At 37.2% G+C, this 15,316-nt stretch overlaps 1 protein-coding gene across 1 annotated transcript in view; it reads right to left on the bottom strand.

Annotated features, from left to right (window-relative positions):
• LOC131436546 (MOXD1 homolog 1) overlaps positions 1 to 14,932 on the bottom strand; it is a 76,043-nt gene extending 61,111 nt beyond the window's left edge. The window contains exon 1 of the mRNA XM_058605308.1: positions 13,864 to 14,932. Coding sequence (XP_058461291.1) covers positions 13,864 to 14,154 — 291 coding nt within the window. The 5' untranslated portion in view covers positions 14,155 to 14,932. The remainder of the gene's footprint in view (positions 1 to 13,863) is intronic.
• Positions 14,933 to 15,316: the final 384 nt, after the last annotated feature.

Here is a 15,316-nt window from a genome sequence, read left to right as displayed (position 1 = left end):
CGGGCTAATTATCGCTAGTCAATTCTTCAAGCGAATGCAACTTTCTATATGAGAAAGGAAAAAAGTATACTTATGAGAAAAGACTCGGTATCATGATTTTGTGATTTTTTCCAATAAGATGGAAAGCTATGTATGTCACAATGTGAGATAGTAAGAAGAAATGATTGTCAATTACATTACAATAAATGCTACCTCTAAACAAAAAGTAGCTGTCATTTTCCGATTCGATTAAATAACTTTTTCATTTCGTTGCGCTTAGTTTCTTATTATTTTTCATTTATTGATTTTTAATACAGAATTTTGATATCTCGGTACAGATTTATAGTTCGCAAAAGCGGAAGTGTTTTCTTCTTCCATACCAGCACGTAGAGGTTTTGTATCGTAATTTTGTATGACGGTTTGAAAGTTTTGACACTCATCGCCATATAATTTCACAACCAGAAGTCGGATCTGGATGAAATTGCACAGTATCTTTTAAGACAATGAGAGTTAAAATTTGAAACATTAATGGTGAAAATCGGTATAATAGTTGCTGAGAAATCGAAGTGGAGCTTTTCTTCAAAATCGAAGTTGGAGCTTTTCTTCACTATTATTGGTGCTTTCGGAAGCGGAAACTGGGGACTAGTAGTCTCAAAGTAGGTGTAATACTCATGAAATTGAAATACGTTCATACAAAATTGAAACATCGTTGTCGGATCTGGATCAATGTGGGATTTTTTGAAGAATTTCAAGACCTTTTATTTGCATTTTATTTTGTGAAAACCAGCTAAGGAATTTTCGAGAAAATTGAGTGCGCATTTTCTCATAGATTTGCACATATTACCTTGTAATTCCGGTACCGGAAGTCGGATTGTGATAAAATTCAATAGCAAGCTATAGGACCATAAGACATTTCATGTGAATGTAAGTTTGTGAAAATCAAAAAAGTCGGTTTTCACAGTGATTACATAGCCTTCTGTATGAAAAAGGCAAAAATTTCAATGAATGATTTGTTCCTGATTGGTCTATAAAAATACTTATTACGTTAAATAAACTTTATTCAAAGTATAGTTCACCACTTTACATTCGCCTCTGTGTATTTTCGAATCCTCATTTAACTTGAACCACGCACGAATAATGTTTAGTAGATGCTTAAAATGATCGCATTGATTTGTTTTATCGCTGTATAAATTAAATTTGGGAGAGTTCAATTGTGCATAAAAATTGCCATTGATGAAGCCACATGCCAAGAAACTTTAGTCGAGCACTTCTTAAACAAGCAAGCATTGAGGGGGTGAAGCAGTTTTATCGAACGTATATTTCCAATGAAGTCTTCTAACAAACGCAGATCGGTTACCATATTTTCCATGAACTGATGCTTTCTCTAGCAGTCATGGAATAACTCAACAGTATTTCACACCAAATTGAGTGGAATTTTTTTAATAAAAGAGGGTACTCGGGAACAGGAATGTAAATGTTCTTCAAGTTCATTCCGTTAGCTAAAGTTTGAATTAAAAGGTGTGTAAAGTATGCTGTGATTTCATATGTTTTTGATTATTTCTGGTAATTCTGTTTGAGGCGGTGTATATTTTTCATCATTTCCTCGTACCATTACCCAAGTTACCGAGGTACGACAACAATTAATTCATGCTTCGACAAATCAACTGTTTTGAATGGGATTTAGAAATTTCATAACAAATCGAATATTTGCTCGTACATTATCCAGATGCTTTCAGTGTTATTTCACGTTTCGCGATAAATCAACAACCTTGGTAGGAAACAATCAGATCTGCTTCTTGTTTTACTCATGTTTACCATAGTGTCGAAACGAAAATCAACACGAGGAACAATGTGGTACGATTTAATAAGATATAATTTTATTCGACGATTCTAAGTCCCTTCCACCGTTCGTCCACGCATCGCCAGTATCGTTCCAACTGGCCGACGAACGATGATGATGGGCTTTTTGCTGCCGAGGCAACGCAGCGAACCGTGTTTGAAGATACTTTTTTCCGCTTATTTGCATTTGATGTTTCAATAACTCGTCTATAATTGAATTAAAAGAAAACAAAGAGGTGAATAAAACAAAGATGGAATGATGATGGTGCATGAGAGACGGTATTTGCTCAGGCTGGATTAGTAAAGTGGAAAAATCAGCAAACCGAAGGAAAAATAAAACCCAAGCGATCGAAGCAAAATGTTGATTATGTGTGAAGTAGAGTGATACCTCTGGTTACTATGCGCTACACTGGCTGGATGCTTATTTCCCGGTAATTTACGAGAGCTGTTCAATTCGATTCGAGTTTCTAGGTTTTTTGATGGTGATTGTAATGGCGTTTGGTTTGGGAAATGGCATTGAATAAATGTTGGGATATTTAGCACATTCAGTATTGTTAAACACGGACGAGCTGAAGTTTTTATTTATTCACCTCACAAGAGTTTCCACGTCTTGTCAGAGCGGAATCTTTTTCTTCTGCCCCAGCATAATGAAGCTTGCGCTGCATCAATCATTGGGGAATAGTCAATTGAACATCGTGCATTTGCAGCATATATCTCCGTGGAGTACACTACTCGCGGCATAGAAAAAGTAAAATTAAAAATATAAATCTGTGATAAGTAACTAACCTACCAGGATTGACTTCCTCCGATTATGATTGTACATGTCTTGGGTATTTTTTTTATTCAATAATGTAATATAATTTTAAGCACACTGCTTAAGCTCTAAGATGCCAAGGGTATTTTCTAATCTTAATTAACGACTAACTTAAAGATCTTAATTAACGACTAACTTAAGACTATGTCATCTCGGGTTCTCGTTAATCCAGCTTTCAGCTGGCGATCGGCAGTGGTCGATGAATTTAGTGTATACTGGTTTGCATACTGGTTTTCGACTGGAGCGGTCTTCCGTGGGTGGTGATGGTGATGTTACGGAAGAGAATGAAAAAGAAAGTAAATATTGTGGAAACGGGGTAAAACGGGGATTTGGAAACAAAATGTCTGAAAACGACAGAAATCTAATTAGTTGCATCGAGATGGTGAAGAGACAGGGAAGGGGGAACGAAAAAGTTAGTGACAAAAAAAGATCTTGTTAGTTCCAATGAAAATGGTGGACAGGGACGGGGATCGAGAGAATCGAGCGGATGTTAGTGTCGAACCTGTAGGTGGAGATTATACTTTCTGAGCGAGGAATAACACATTACACTTGTATATCAATGTGTTTAAGGTACTGGTATATGAGAAGCATATATAAACTATCCCGACTCGCCAACACATCCCGAACACGTCTATGGTATGGCAAACCATTGATTTTTCATCGATAGAGAGACCTGTTCGACGCCGAAAAATATTTTTTAAAGAGGATGAATAAACGCTGTTCCAGGAAGTCTTATTCACTTACCACTGATGTGGTAGTTTATTTGTTTTCATTCGTTTATTTCAAAATGCATGAACTTTCAGTAGAACGTACTGTAAGATAGTAAAAAGGAAAGCCGTGCGAAGAATTCGAATTGTACAATCATGTACGATGAAACCTACGTGAAATTGAAATAAATAAATAATGCCGGGACCACAACATATGGTGTGAGAAGTGTGAATATTCCGAAGTGTGAGTAGGGTAAATGCCCCCCTTAAGAAAACATTGAGATATTCCTAAAAGTACTGATATATTTTCTTCGAGAATGTAGGTATTTCTTTGCAATACACCTGAGGAACATAATTTTCAATGATTCCGGTAGAAGTGATGTGAATTGATTGATACAAACGCATTTTCCAAAACGACCACATTCTCAGTTTTTTCGCTTGCCGTAGACATAGTGCCCTAGCAACCATATAGAGGCCTCACAACAAATCAGTGTTATAGCCCAAAACAATGATGCAATATGCCCCTCGAAATGTCGATATAGAAGAATATCAGATATAGAAGATATTCTTTGCATCAGAAATCAATTGCATAATCAATTAATTACAATTGGAAACCAACATTTTTGATCTTCCCAAATCGGCTTTGTTTCTTTGGATTTTTATACTGTAAATAGAGACATTACCACTGCTAAAATTTAATAACTAAGTAGCAACTGACCATTAGATGTTTACACGGTTAAAACGCTTGTTTAGTCGAAGCAAAATCTTACATCGAAAAGCTGCCTAATAATATTTTCAGTATTTTCATATTTTCAAGCAAACGACAACTGCCAAACTTGCATAGCAGAAAGATCTTACGAAAAGATAGTGTTCGTGATAAAACTTTTGTTTAGAAAAGTCTGGAATACTTAAAAAAGAAAGGGGGCGTTTTGGCCAGCCAGACTTTCCCTCAAGTCCGCGACATCGTTTCAAGTCGAAAAAGTTGCTAAAAAAGTTATGGTTTGGCAAGCTTTTCGTGGCGGCGATAAGCTTTTGCAACCCTCCGTTACCATTGTTTCGATGATCAGCGAAATCGAGGAATGTGTATACAAAAATAAGCTTTTACTATGAGCCTCAAGGATTCTACTGTCTTCTGGCCAGATCTTGCGCTTTTCTGTTACGCGAAACCAACGGTAGAATGGTCTACTTTCTTTCTAAAAGACATTAAATTGCTCGACCAGTTGAAATTTTTTTTTTGACATTGACGAAGGCACAGTTTGAAAAAGATTGGAAGAGAGTGTCAAAACTTTTCGCCAAGAAGTCGATGCTGGATCTAATGTGCAACATTTGCATGAAGGTTCGCCAGTTAGCCTTCGCATGGTAAATAGCAAATGTTGAGAATAGTAATCTGTTGTGGTAGTATAACATCAACATATAGTAAAATTGAACATCCAATAATGTTGTACTACTTCACATTGAAGACTAGGTGCGAAAACTGTCCACTCAATTTCTGGGTTCCGTTCAGTAACCTAATTTTAGGTAAAGTGGATCTAAGTGGTTTCCATAAGTCACGTGCAAAAATTTACTGAAAGATGAGTCATATTCACCCTATAGTATTCTATATTTTCTCAACGTTTGAGTTATATTGACTTAATTTTAGATTGGATACGGTTCATTTAATTGCATCTTATTGAACGAGACCCTCGCTGTTGGGTGATTTTGTTTTTTGAGTTTTGGAAACAATGAAGAAAAACGAATGATAGAAAAGTTTGAAAACAACTCAAAACTAAGTAAAAAGAAGTCAAATGATGGGTAGGTTTCATTTGCTGCGTAGGAAATCATTTCAGCACTAAAAAAATTTAAACTGAAAAACGTAAGTTGAATGTTTTGTTTAAAGACATAGAAAATAAACCGAAACAAAATAAAAAAAACCTTCTTAATCCTCCTAGTGGTGTGATAATGCCTACCTTTTGCCATTTAAATAGTCTCATTAAAAGATTTGTAAGATTCTATCCGTGGCCATTAGTATTGCGAGCTTATCAAATGAAATAATAGTAGCTTCCAAACGAGTCTAAGTCATTCAAAATCGATTCTTCTATCACCGAGAAATTTTGTTCATTGAACAACACTTGAAGTTGTCGATTACGTCGTACATTACGTTATATCTCTTGAAATGGAATGCCACAACCCTTCCAAATTTGATTGACATTGCTCGCTTTCAAGTAAGCCTAAGTTTTTCGAAATTTCTTGAGTCATATTGAAGAAAATTCAGCCGATGACAGAAGTGTGATGTTAGTCGTTTACGTCACTTATATCATTATATGTCCGGAACTAGAAGTGACAGGTATTTGATCTTCGAATTTGGTCAATGATGTAATAGTGGCTTTTAAACGAGCCTAAGCTTGATGAAATCGGTTCAACCATCTCTGAGAAAATTGAGCGGTAAAAATACTTTTGAAAAGTGCACTCACACACATATACAAATACACACACAGACATTTCCGGATCTTGTCGGGCTGACTTGAATAACATATAATACTATAGGCCTCCCAGGCTCCGTTTGTAAGTCGGTTTTTTCAGCAATTCTAATACCTTTCGATATAGAGAAAGGCAAAAATCTATTTATTTCAACCTAGTTATGGAAGCTGACACTTGGCCACAATTTATTTGGTGCTTTCTGAAAATCGGAAAAGTTACGTGTAGAACAATTTACAATTATTTACTTTAACTATAAGTTTTTATGTGCGAAGTAAAATAATATTTCTGGTTGAATTTCCGCTCAAGGACAGCGAATAACGAAGCTTTTGAGTTTAGCTGCAAAACTGTTTTTGAGTTTAGCTGTTAAACTGTTTTTGAGTTTATCTGCTTTCGAAAGATTGTCCCTTAAGACTGCATCTTCCAGCAATTTAATAATGGGACCACTGCCTCTAAGCAGACCCTGTCAGCTTGGAGCGATCTCAATCTTCAGTTCAGCAACGCCATCGCACGGCGTCTCATTCAACATGTCATGTCAATTGTATGGGTGCGCAGTGCTGCTATTTTGGCGCGTACGAATTTGACATTTCTCTCTCCTACTTCTATGTACGTGATTCGATGCGGACTCGCCTGAGGGCGCCATGGTCGCAAAAAAGGATGTTGCCAAAGATTTGTTCGGAAAATGTGAGAGCTGGATATCTTGTTAATATGATGTCTTTGCTCTAAGGCAATAAGTTGTGTAAAAGTAATCGTATTCAATTTGAAGCCAATAGATCAACACTCTTGTGCCATTATTTATAAACCTTACTCCTGGAATCATTGTGAAATAAACATTATACAACAGAAAATATTTTACATTCATTCGAGTTTTTAATCCAAGGACCAAGATTCTATGTGATCTACCCAGTTGTGTACGTTTCAACTTTGTCATTTTAGTATGAATTCGCTCGTGACTCATATCTAAAAAAAATGCTGAAATCTCTGAGATGCAAAAAGAAGCCATCTCTTCTCTAGGGGTAGCCGTATGACATTCAGAAAAAAAATCCAAATCGTCGTTGAACGCTGATTTAGCATGCCAGGATGGTTTCGATGATTTGATTCTAACCGAACGATGACAGTTTGTTCCCGCTTCATAACGAACGGACAAGTTTTTGCCTGGAAAGTAAGCTATGCTGGCAGGCCTCACAGATAGTTTTATAAATTCGAGTTTGCTTATTTCTTTCGTTTGTTATTGGTTTGTGCAGATGGTGAACAAATATTCAATCGTTTATTTTTTATTGATCAAGCAGAACACACGTGGTAACGCCGATTGTTGGGAAAAATATGCAAAACATATGCAAGGTTCAATTCGTGATCTATCGATGAAGTGAAAACAAAAGGAAATGTTCTCGTAAGGAGCTTTCATGATTACCAATCACAAAAAAATATGTCTCGCAAGAATAGTTAGCATATTGATCATAACCAGTATATTATATCAGAATCGGTTTTATCATTCACATTGTGAACAGTGATAATTAGATTTCTATTTTTTAAATTCAGATTCTTTAATGCAATTTTTGTTTAATTGTTTAAGAAATAATCAAACATTATCATAATTATTATTTAAGGAGACGCGTACTAGCGTCTCCTTAAGTTATGATCAGATGGCGTTTTGATATCTAGCTCCGATACATTGAAAATTCTATATGCTAAACAATTAATAAAGGTGTTCGTTACGGGTTTAATACTGTGAAAGCACTTAATTAAATTTCAATTAGGTAGGAAATTTCGCAACAAAGGCTAGGTACCATCGCATACACCTTTGCGAGAAGCTGTCTTTACAGAGACAGATGCTGAAATTTGAACATCTTGGATGCAGCCACGATGTTGGAATCAAGTAGGTTTAATTTCGTCGTTCAACAACTTTCCCCACACAACAAAAAAAAAACACCGTCGAGGAAGACATGAGGAGTCCGTTCTGCCATTCAAGGGTCCTCCGTTTTCGAACTAGTAGCGAATGAAATCGGAAGGGAAATTTCAGAAACGAAATTGTGAAGTTTGAGCTGTTGAGGAAACCGTACTTACACATGTAGAAAAAAGCGGAAGAAACGTTTTCTCTGTTTGCTTTTCGTACAGGGACTATGTTTGGAAGCCTCTTATGTCGCTCAGTAGAAACAGGCATGAAGGTAGAGATACATATTGGAAGGAAGTTTGGCATGTGGTGGTTATGGCTGACGGTACCCGTCCTTCCTTTCGATTTACAGCTGTCTTTCGATTGCCTACAAAGACGATGACGATGAATGTGGTACAACATCATTATGTTTACATCCTCAAAAACAGGCTGCCGATGCCGGCCCGGTGCAAAACGTGAACTTTATCGAGGGCATGCATAATCTTTCTACAAGATAGCAGCTGTATGCTCCAACACAACTGCTCTTATTTGTGTTTCGAGGTGATAATGCCCGTTCAATTATTTGGGTATGAAAGAAGCTCACTGTTGGCACGCCGTTATCGAGGACTGAGTTCGATGAATAAATTTAATTGTAAATTCCGATTGATTAACGTTATATTTGAGTATGAGTATAATTGCAAGTGGCATACGCTAATGAAAGGATAACCCGGTGATTGTTTGGAAAAAAGTACTTATGTTGAGCTCTGATATATATATATTGAGATCATGCAAAGATCTACTTCCCAAAATTTTAATGCCTTTTACTTTTTGGTATACTTATGTGTATACGATGTATCCAAACATGTTTAGAATATATTATGGATTTGAATTTAGTATCTTTTTTGAACGCTCTTGTTCTGACGTTGATCACATCGTTGTTTTTTCCATGAAAGAGTTTTTTGCAAAAGCTATAATACCCAGTTAAGTGATCAGGTTTTGAACGTAAATAACTAAGCTTTTTCACAATTTATGCCTAATATACAGCTACTTCACAGCTCTTGAATTGACTATATGTAGGACTGTTTTCGTTAATAGTGCTACCCTGAAAATCCCTGAATTGGGATTGGGATTCGAACATTCGGTATTAAGTATTGGTAACCAGCGCCTTCCAGAATCATTATCCCTTATGGTAGCCTCTAATTATCAATAACAAAAACCTTTTCTTAGTCCACCTAGTGGAGGGATAATGCATTTCTCTTGGCATTCAATCTGTCTCGTTAAAGGATTTGCATTTCTTTAGGATAATTTCTGTAACGAATTTGGGCTGTTTTTTAACCCGAATTCATTCACGCTTACCTCGCAGATTCAACAACAATTTCAAACCCAAAAGTATCAGCTATAATACATTTGAACTTGATCATTGGTTAAATGAGCTTGAGGTGCTGCTAACGATCTGTTGTTTTTTATTTCGTTCGAAATCAAGCCATGTAATTTTCAAATCACACAATTTTACATGTTTTTGAATAAAAATTTGTGTGAAATACGACGTGCATCTTATAATATGTAAAATTACAAGATTTTTTTCGAACTGTGCTTATTTTGATCAAGCACTACAGAGTTGTGGAAAGCTAATTAAGATTCTAGCCTATATCCGCCGTTTTGCATGATAGTAAAAATAAATGATCTTATTATAGTTTCGCATCAGAATTATTGATATGGTGTCGAGGTGAATTTCTCAATTAAATTAAATTGCAAACGTGCATTTAGGGCAAAGTGGAAGCGGCAAAGCGTTTTTTTCTGTAACAAATTTTGTGACCGCTGCGTTGCTTACCAAAAGAGGTTGAGGTTGAACTAACAATCCATCCTAAATAAGGAAATCATAACACTCGTTACATCTGCTTCGGACTCAAAAAGTAATTTTCAGACTCGAAAAATAAGTTTCTTTTTTTATCTTAATGTAACCTAACAGTAATTCAAAAACCTAGATAGACATCAATAAATGTCTTTTAATCACATTGTCCATAATTTTTTTTAAATCCCAACATCTTGAGACGAAAGGAAAAGGAATGAACGCCTTCCAACCGGATCAGGGTAATTTCGCCGAATGCCATTTCGCCGAAAGACATTTCACCGAAAGGGTAATTTCGCCGAATCCTGCAATTGTTCTAATATCGTAATTATAATTGATTCAAAATAAAGACAAATGAAAGATGATAGCGTTAACGCCTGTTTTGTTGACCTACAATTGTACTTCTAGAATAATGATTGATTATTGTACTCTTGAATAAAGATTGATTCATGAACATCACAACGGAGTTCCCAAAAAAACTTGTTTAAAATTAGCTACTAAGAATCAAAGCAATTCCATGAGTGTATCTACCAAACAAGTGTATGTGGTATTTTCCGTTTACTGAGTGAAAATGAAAAAAAATATCTAATGCGGCTTCGCCGGCTTTTTACCGCCGAGCCGTCTTGGCTTGGGTTATGAAGACATGATAACACAAAACATAATAATATGATGTATTCGAAATTACCCTTTCGGTGAAATGTTCAATTCGGCGAAATGACCCTTGCGGCGAAATGGCCTATTCGGCATTCGGCGAAGTGGCCTTCGGCGAAATGGCCTTCGGCGAAATGGCCTTTGGCGAAATGGCCTTTGGCGAAATGGCCTTCGGCGAAATGGCCTTCGGCGAAATGGCCTTCGGCGAAATGGCCTTCGGCGAAATGGCCTTCGGCGAAATGGCCTTCGGCGAAATGGCCTTCGGCGAAATGGTGTTTGTCGAAATGGCCTTCGGCGAAATGACCTGCTTCCCTTTCAACCATTTAGGACAGAATCCGTGTCAAACCTTTTCAGGGCTACAACAAGAATGTCAAAGAGTGATTTCGAAGTTTTCTGTTTGGTATTTGGTATTACGAATTTATAAGGAGTATTATTTTGTGGCCCATGCCGGAATCGGACACCTTCATCAATTGCTTTGGTGCTAATGATCCTTTAGATTACACTGTGAAATAATGGATTCGTGAGTTTCGATGCGCTCCGATGCCCTTACAAAGGGTAATGTCAGAACTACATGAAATGGTACTGAATGGCCGGAAAGTGTAGGTGCGCGAGATAGCAGATTCCACAAGAAGTAGTACTGAGCGCACATACCAAAATTTGAGCTTTATTCTTCAGATGAAAAAGATATCCTGTCGCTAGATACTGCGCATTCTTATTCAGGACTAAAAAGTTGAACGTGAGTGCACTTTTGTAGCATGTTTGGCTAAGCTGATGCAGATTCGATTAAACTTTTGATGTGGGTTGGTAACATTTGACGAAATCTGGATCGATTATAACACGTCAAAGAACCGAAAGATTATCCGGAAATGTACTGAAGCCGGCACGTGTGCTCCGAAGCGGCCTAGGGAGGCTAAATGGGTCTAAACGGTCATTACGTCGGTTTTCTGGAATTGTCATGGTATACTTTTGGTGGACGACCCTGAAAATGAACGAAACCATCGACAGTTTCTATTGGTTATTATTGGAGCAATTGAATACCGATAAAATCGTTTTTAGAGACAACGCGGTGGTACACAAGAGTATCGCTATCATGGTTGAAATCATGGTTCCAATTGCTTCCCCATCCATCTATCTTACCCGATTTGTCTTTCTCGAACTATCACGATCTCCTTTCACTTATCTGTTCCAAAACCTTATTTCAAAGAAATTGATGTGAGTTTTATTTTGGAGTTATCGACCGCTGTTTTCGGAATTTGAAACCGGAAACCGCCAAAGTAAGTTTTAATAGCCGTCAACTAATATGATCTTCAAATCGGAATAGTTTTAAGGCACTTTTAAAAGGCTCCTTCTGTTCTTCACGATTCAAGGGAGTCATCTTAGATAAATTCTTTTTATGCTATTCGTGAATGATTTATGCAGTGAATTGTTGTCATTTGATGTAATGCATGCAAATGATTTTAAAATATATCGCATCATCGTAAGCTACCGATCGTGAGACGGAAACGGCATCCAGTTTGTTTTTATTACTGCAAAAGCTTATGCAGTTTTGGGACCCATCAAACGCAACACTCAAGACTACAACGGTGTGTATTATCTCTAGAATGTTTACTTCGTACTGGTACGCAGTATTGTGGAATACAAAGTTACAATTTAGGCCTCGTAGGCTCTCATCGTTTGAATCGAAAGGATATGAAAGTGTTTCGTATTGTTTGCTCTTCGCAGACTACTTTGGCTGAATCGTCTTTAATTACCACGTTACGGGAATCGCTGTGCTCTCATCAACCAACACACTCTGCAAAAAGGATGAATATTCCTTAAACGGCTTGTCGTTTTCGAATCGCTGACTGATAACATCAAATGCTCTATGCTATTGGAAAGAATTGATTGTAACTTCAGCGTGTCTGTTCGATGGGCTAACTCTAATTGCAGTCAGTAAAAAACATGACCATATATGACGGTTTGATCCTTTGAGCACTCATTATTCTTATAAATTTTATGTTACGATTTACAATTTATAACTAGATTCGCATCATATTCATCAACCCTTTTATTGCCTGATGAATCAATTAAAATATATAAAAAGGTAAATGTTTCATCTTCGATTCGTCAGTGTATAACAGTTTATGTTGAACTGTTATACCCCTTAGCAGTCTTACAGCCAACGACATTTTTAATGTCATTCTAACATTGAATCCTGTTAAAATCTTCTCTAAATGCCAAAACTTTCATATGTATGCTCTGCAAATCTTGTTTTTCATTGGAAAACTGTTGTTAGAGTTAATGGTTGAAAATCATCATCTTTAAAACCCTTTATTGTAAGCAAAATTTATTGTCTACTTGAATCAGCTCCGGCATAACAACCCATAATGGTGACGACGTGCTCTAGAGCAGAGAGATAGATGAATTAACCATATGTATGTAACCAAAAATTTTTATTTTTTGTAGGAAATTTGAATAGAAAGTTAGTTTTAAATTTAATTTTAAAATGTGATTTCATTGTTGAGTACCATTATTTTGCGATTATAACGAATTCTCAGTTTTTATTTTTTTAAGTGTCCAAAGATATTCGGCATTCGTGTTTGATCCGTGCAACTTGTCTTAATTTGTCAGTAGTGCATTAGCTAAAATGCTGGAAGAACAGTTTTAGCTGAAGTTGAGAGGCGCTCGAAGCAAAATAAAAATACAGATTGTATAATCTCCTATATCTTTATTGGGCGAACGATAGAAACAAAAATATATCAATCATTGGGAGTAGCTTATAGATTAGGCACACGGGTAAGATTAAATATGTATATCGACACCGATCATCAGAAATGTAAATGTACGACGCCTCATTTAATCGAATTGTCTTCTGAGATGAGTTTATTCTCTTTGGAGGATAGATGAAATGGCAGAACAGTTCCAGTGATTGGAGAACGTTTGCAAGTTCCAGCCCTGTTTCGAATATTTTCGTTTTTCGTAATCGCTTCTTATCATCCAGCGATTCTCAATCTTTTTTTGTTGAGTGTTAATTAAAATTTATCCTAAGTAATGGTTTCTTTACGTCATAACGAATTAAATTACATGAATCTTCAGGAGTCGTCAAGCCGGCTGTTTTTTCTATTCACGTATAGCCATTCTGAATTAAAGCCATTCCAAATATCACATTGATTTTCTGTGTCGGATTGTAGCATTGGATATGGCAGAGGTGGAAACAAGGCCATTATAACATCAATAACTGTTATTATTTATAAATGTTTCATACTGCATTAGATATGTTCTTTCAGTTCTAATTGAAAATATTTATTTAATTTAAATGCGGCGAACGATCCAAACGTGGTTAAAGCCGCTAATAAACGACGACAACAACAACAACAACAACAACAACAACAACAACAACAACAACAACAACAACAACAACAATAACAACTGTGTATACAGTCAGTCAGTTTCCAAGTTAGATTCAATTCATGAAGCCCAAATTAAAGTATTCGTCTTAAAATGTGTTGCGATTAAGCAAGGATAACTTATACTCTAGCACACTTAGCACTGAATTGAGATTGGTTTCAGAATGACTAGAATCTAATCCTTTTGAAACCAGTTCTATTTGGGAGTTCTTGAGACAAAGACTACCTTACTAGGACAAGGTAACCTGCGTACGGTACACCGGAATAGTGCTAATGCAAAAACGAAAATGTCATAAAATACAGCATAAACTCACCAATACACTGGGCTTTCCTGTACGATCATCCACCCAGGCTAGCACCAAATCCGAACCACTCATCCTTTCGCTTTTGTGCGAAAATCCTAGTCCGATGAATCCACGCGTATTAACCGTTACCGTGAACACGATGTCCTTGTGATCAACTTTCCACTCCAAAAGATATAATCCATTGCCGTCCATAATCTCCGACCGGGACCACTTGTGGCGGACCGGCTCTAGTTTCCCACAAATCATGGCAATTTGGACCAGTAGCACGCCAATTAAACCGCAATTGCCTAATTTGCCCATATCTACGATTTTCTCGTCCCGCTTTATTATGATTCGATCGGTTGAAAAATTGAAAAATCACCTTCACCCACAAACCACTTTCGTACTCTGGGATAACACTATCCGCGCACAGGCTATAAGGCAATCGACGCCGGCTTTCGCAGCGGAAATTTCGGAAAGATTTTGAAGAATAATTATAATTAAGCTCTATTTTTTTATTGCGGCACTTGCTCACTCATTCACTCACGATAATTAAATTATTTTCCTGAAGAAGGCTTCTTTTTCAAATCACCATCGAAGATATGGCATGTACTGCACATTGAAATGAAGCTCAAATATTTTTCGGGCAATTTCACTCTTCGATTCAAACAAATTCTCACGATCCATAGAAGGAAACCTGCATCATCCTCTGGGTAAGAGGTAATAAATATCACTTCCTGTCACCGAATCCAAATTATTCAAATCAATTCGATTCTATTCCTTTCTTGAGCTGCTGACACTGCTGCCGGTCGCTTTACTGAACCCACGAAAACTGCATCGTGAAGAGTCCCAGGATCGGCGCGGTACGCGATCAGCTAACCGGGCGAGAGAAAGATAACGATCGCGAATTTGCCCAAAAGCCGGTTTTCGCCTTTGGGATATGTATCGATTACCGGTCGCGAAAAAAGCACCGGGTGAAGAATAAAACAAAACACACGACACACAAGAAAATTAAAGTAAGAAACGAACAATCCTCTGCCGCGATGTTCTGAACCCGTTCTGCGCGCAACAGTATCTACGCAGGCTAAAGCAACCCATGGCCTGATGGTTTTGGGTCGAAGTAACGCACACTAATACAGAAAACATGCCAACATGGTACAACATGCAGGCCGTTTGCTTGTTATTACCAGGTGTGTGCGAAAGAGACAAGAAGAAAACATAACCATTTTTTTCGTATCGCGTTTGTCCCGTTCGACCTGCGAGCGGAGCGTTTTCATCTTCAGTAGTCGTTTGTGCAGCATATCGCCACCGGTGAGCATCGGTAGCAAGGAACCCTCGAGCCATGCTTTTACGTACACATGGCGAGCTGTTGTCTTCAATTGGTGGTCAAATGATAGTATTGAATTTCTGAGTAGGCTTAGTCAATTTAGGAATTGTCATTTTTGTTCTACTCAGATAGTCTACACGCAGAAAAAGTATATGA

This window comes from Malaya genurostris, chromosome 3 (genome assembly GCF_030247185.1).
Source record: "Malaya genurostris strain Urasoe2022 chromosome 3, Malgen_1.1, whole genome shotgun sequence".
NCBI lineage: Eukaryota > Metazoa > Arthropoda > Insecta > Diptera > Culicidae > Malaya > Malaya genurostris.
The sequence above is the reverse complement of the archived record's forward strand: the minus strand, read 5'-3'. Positions and strand labels throughout refer to the sequence as shown.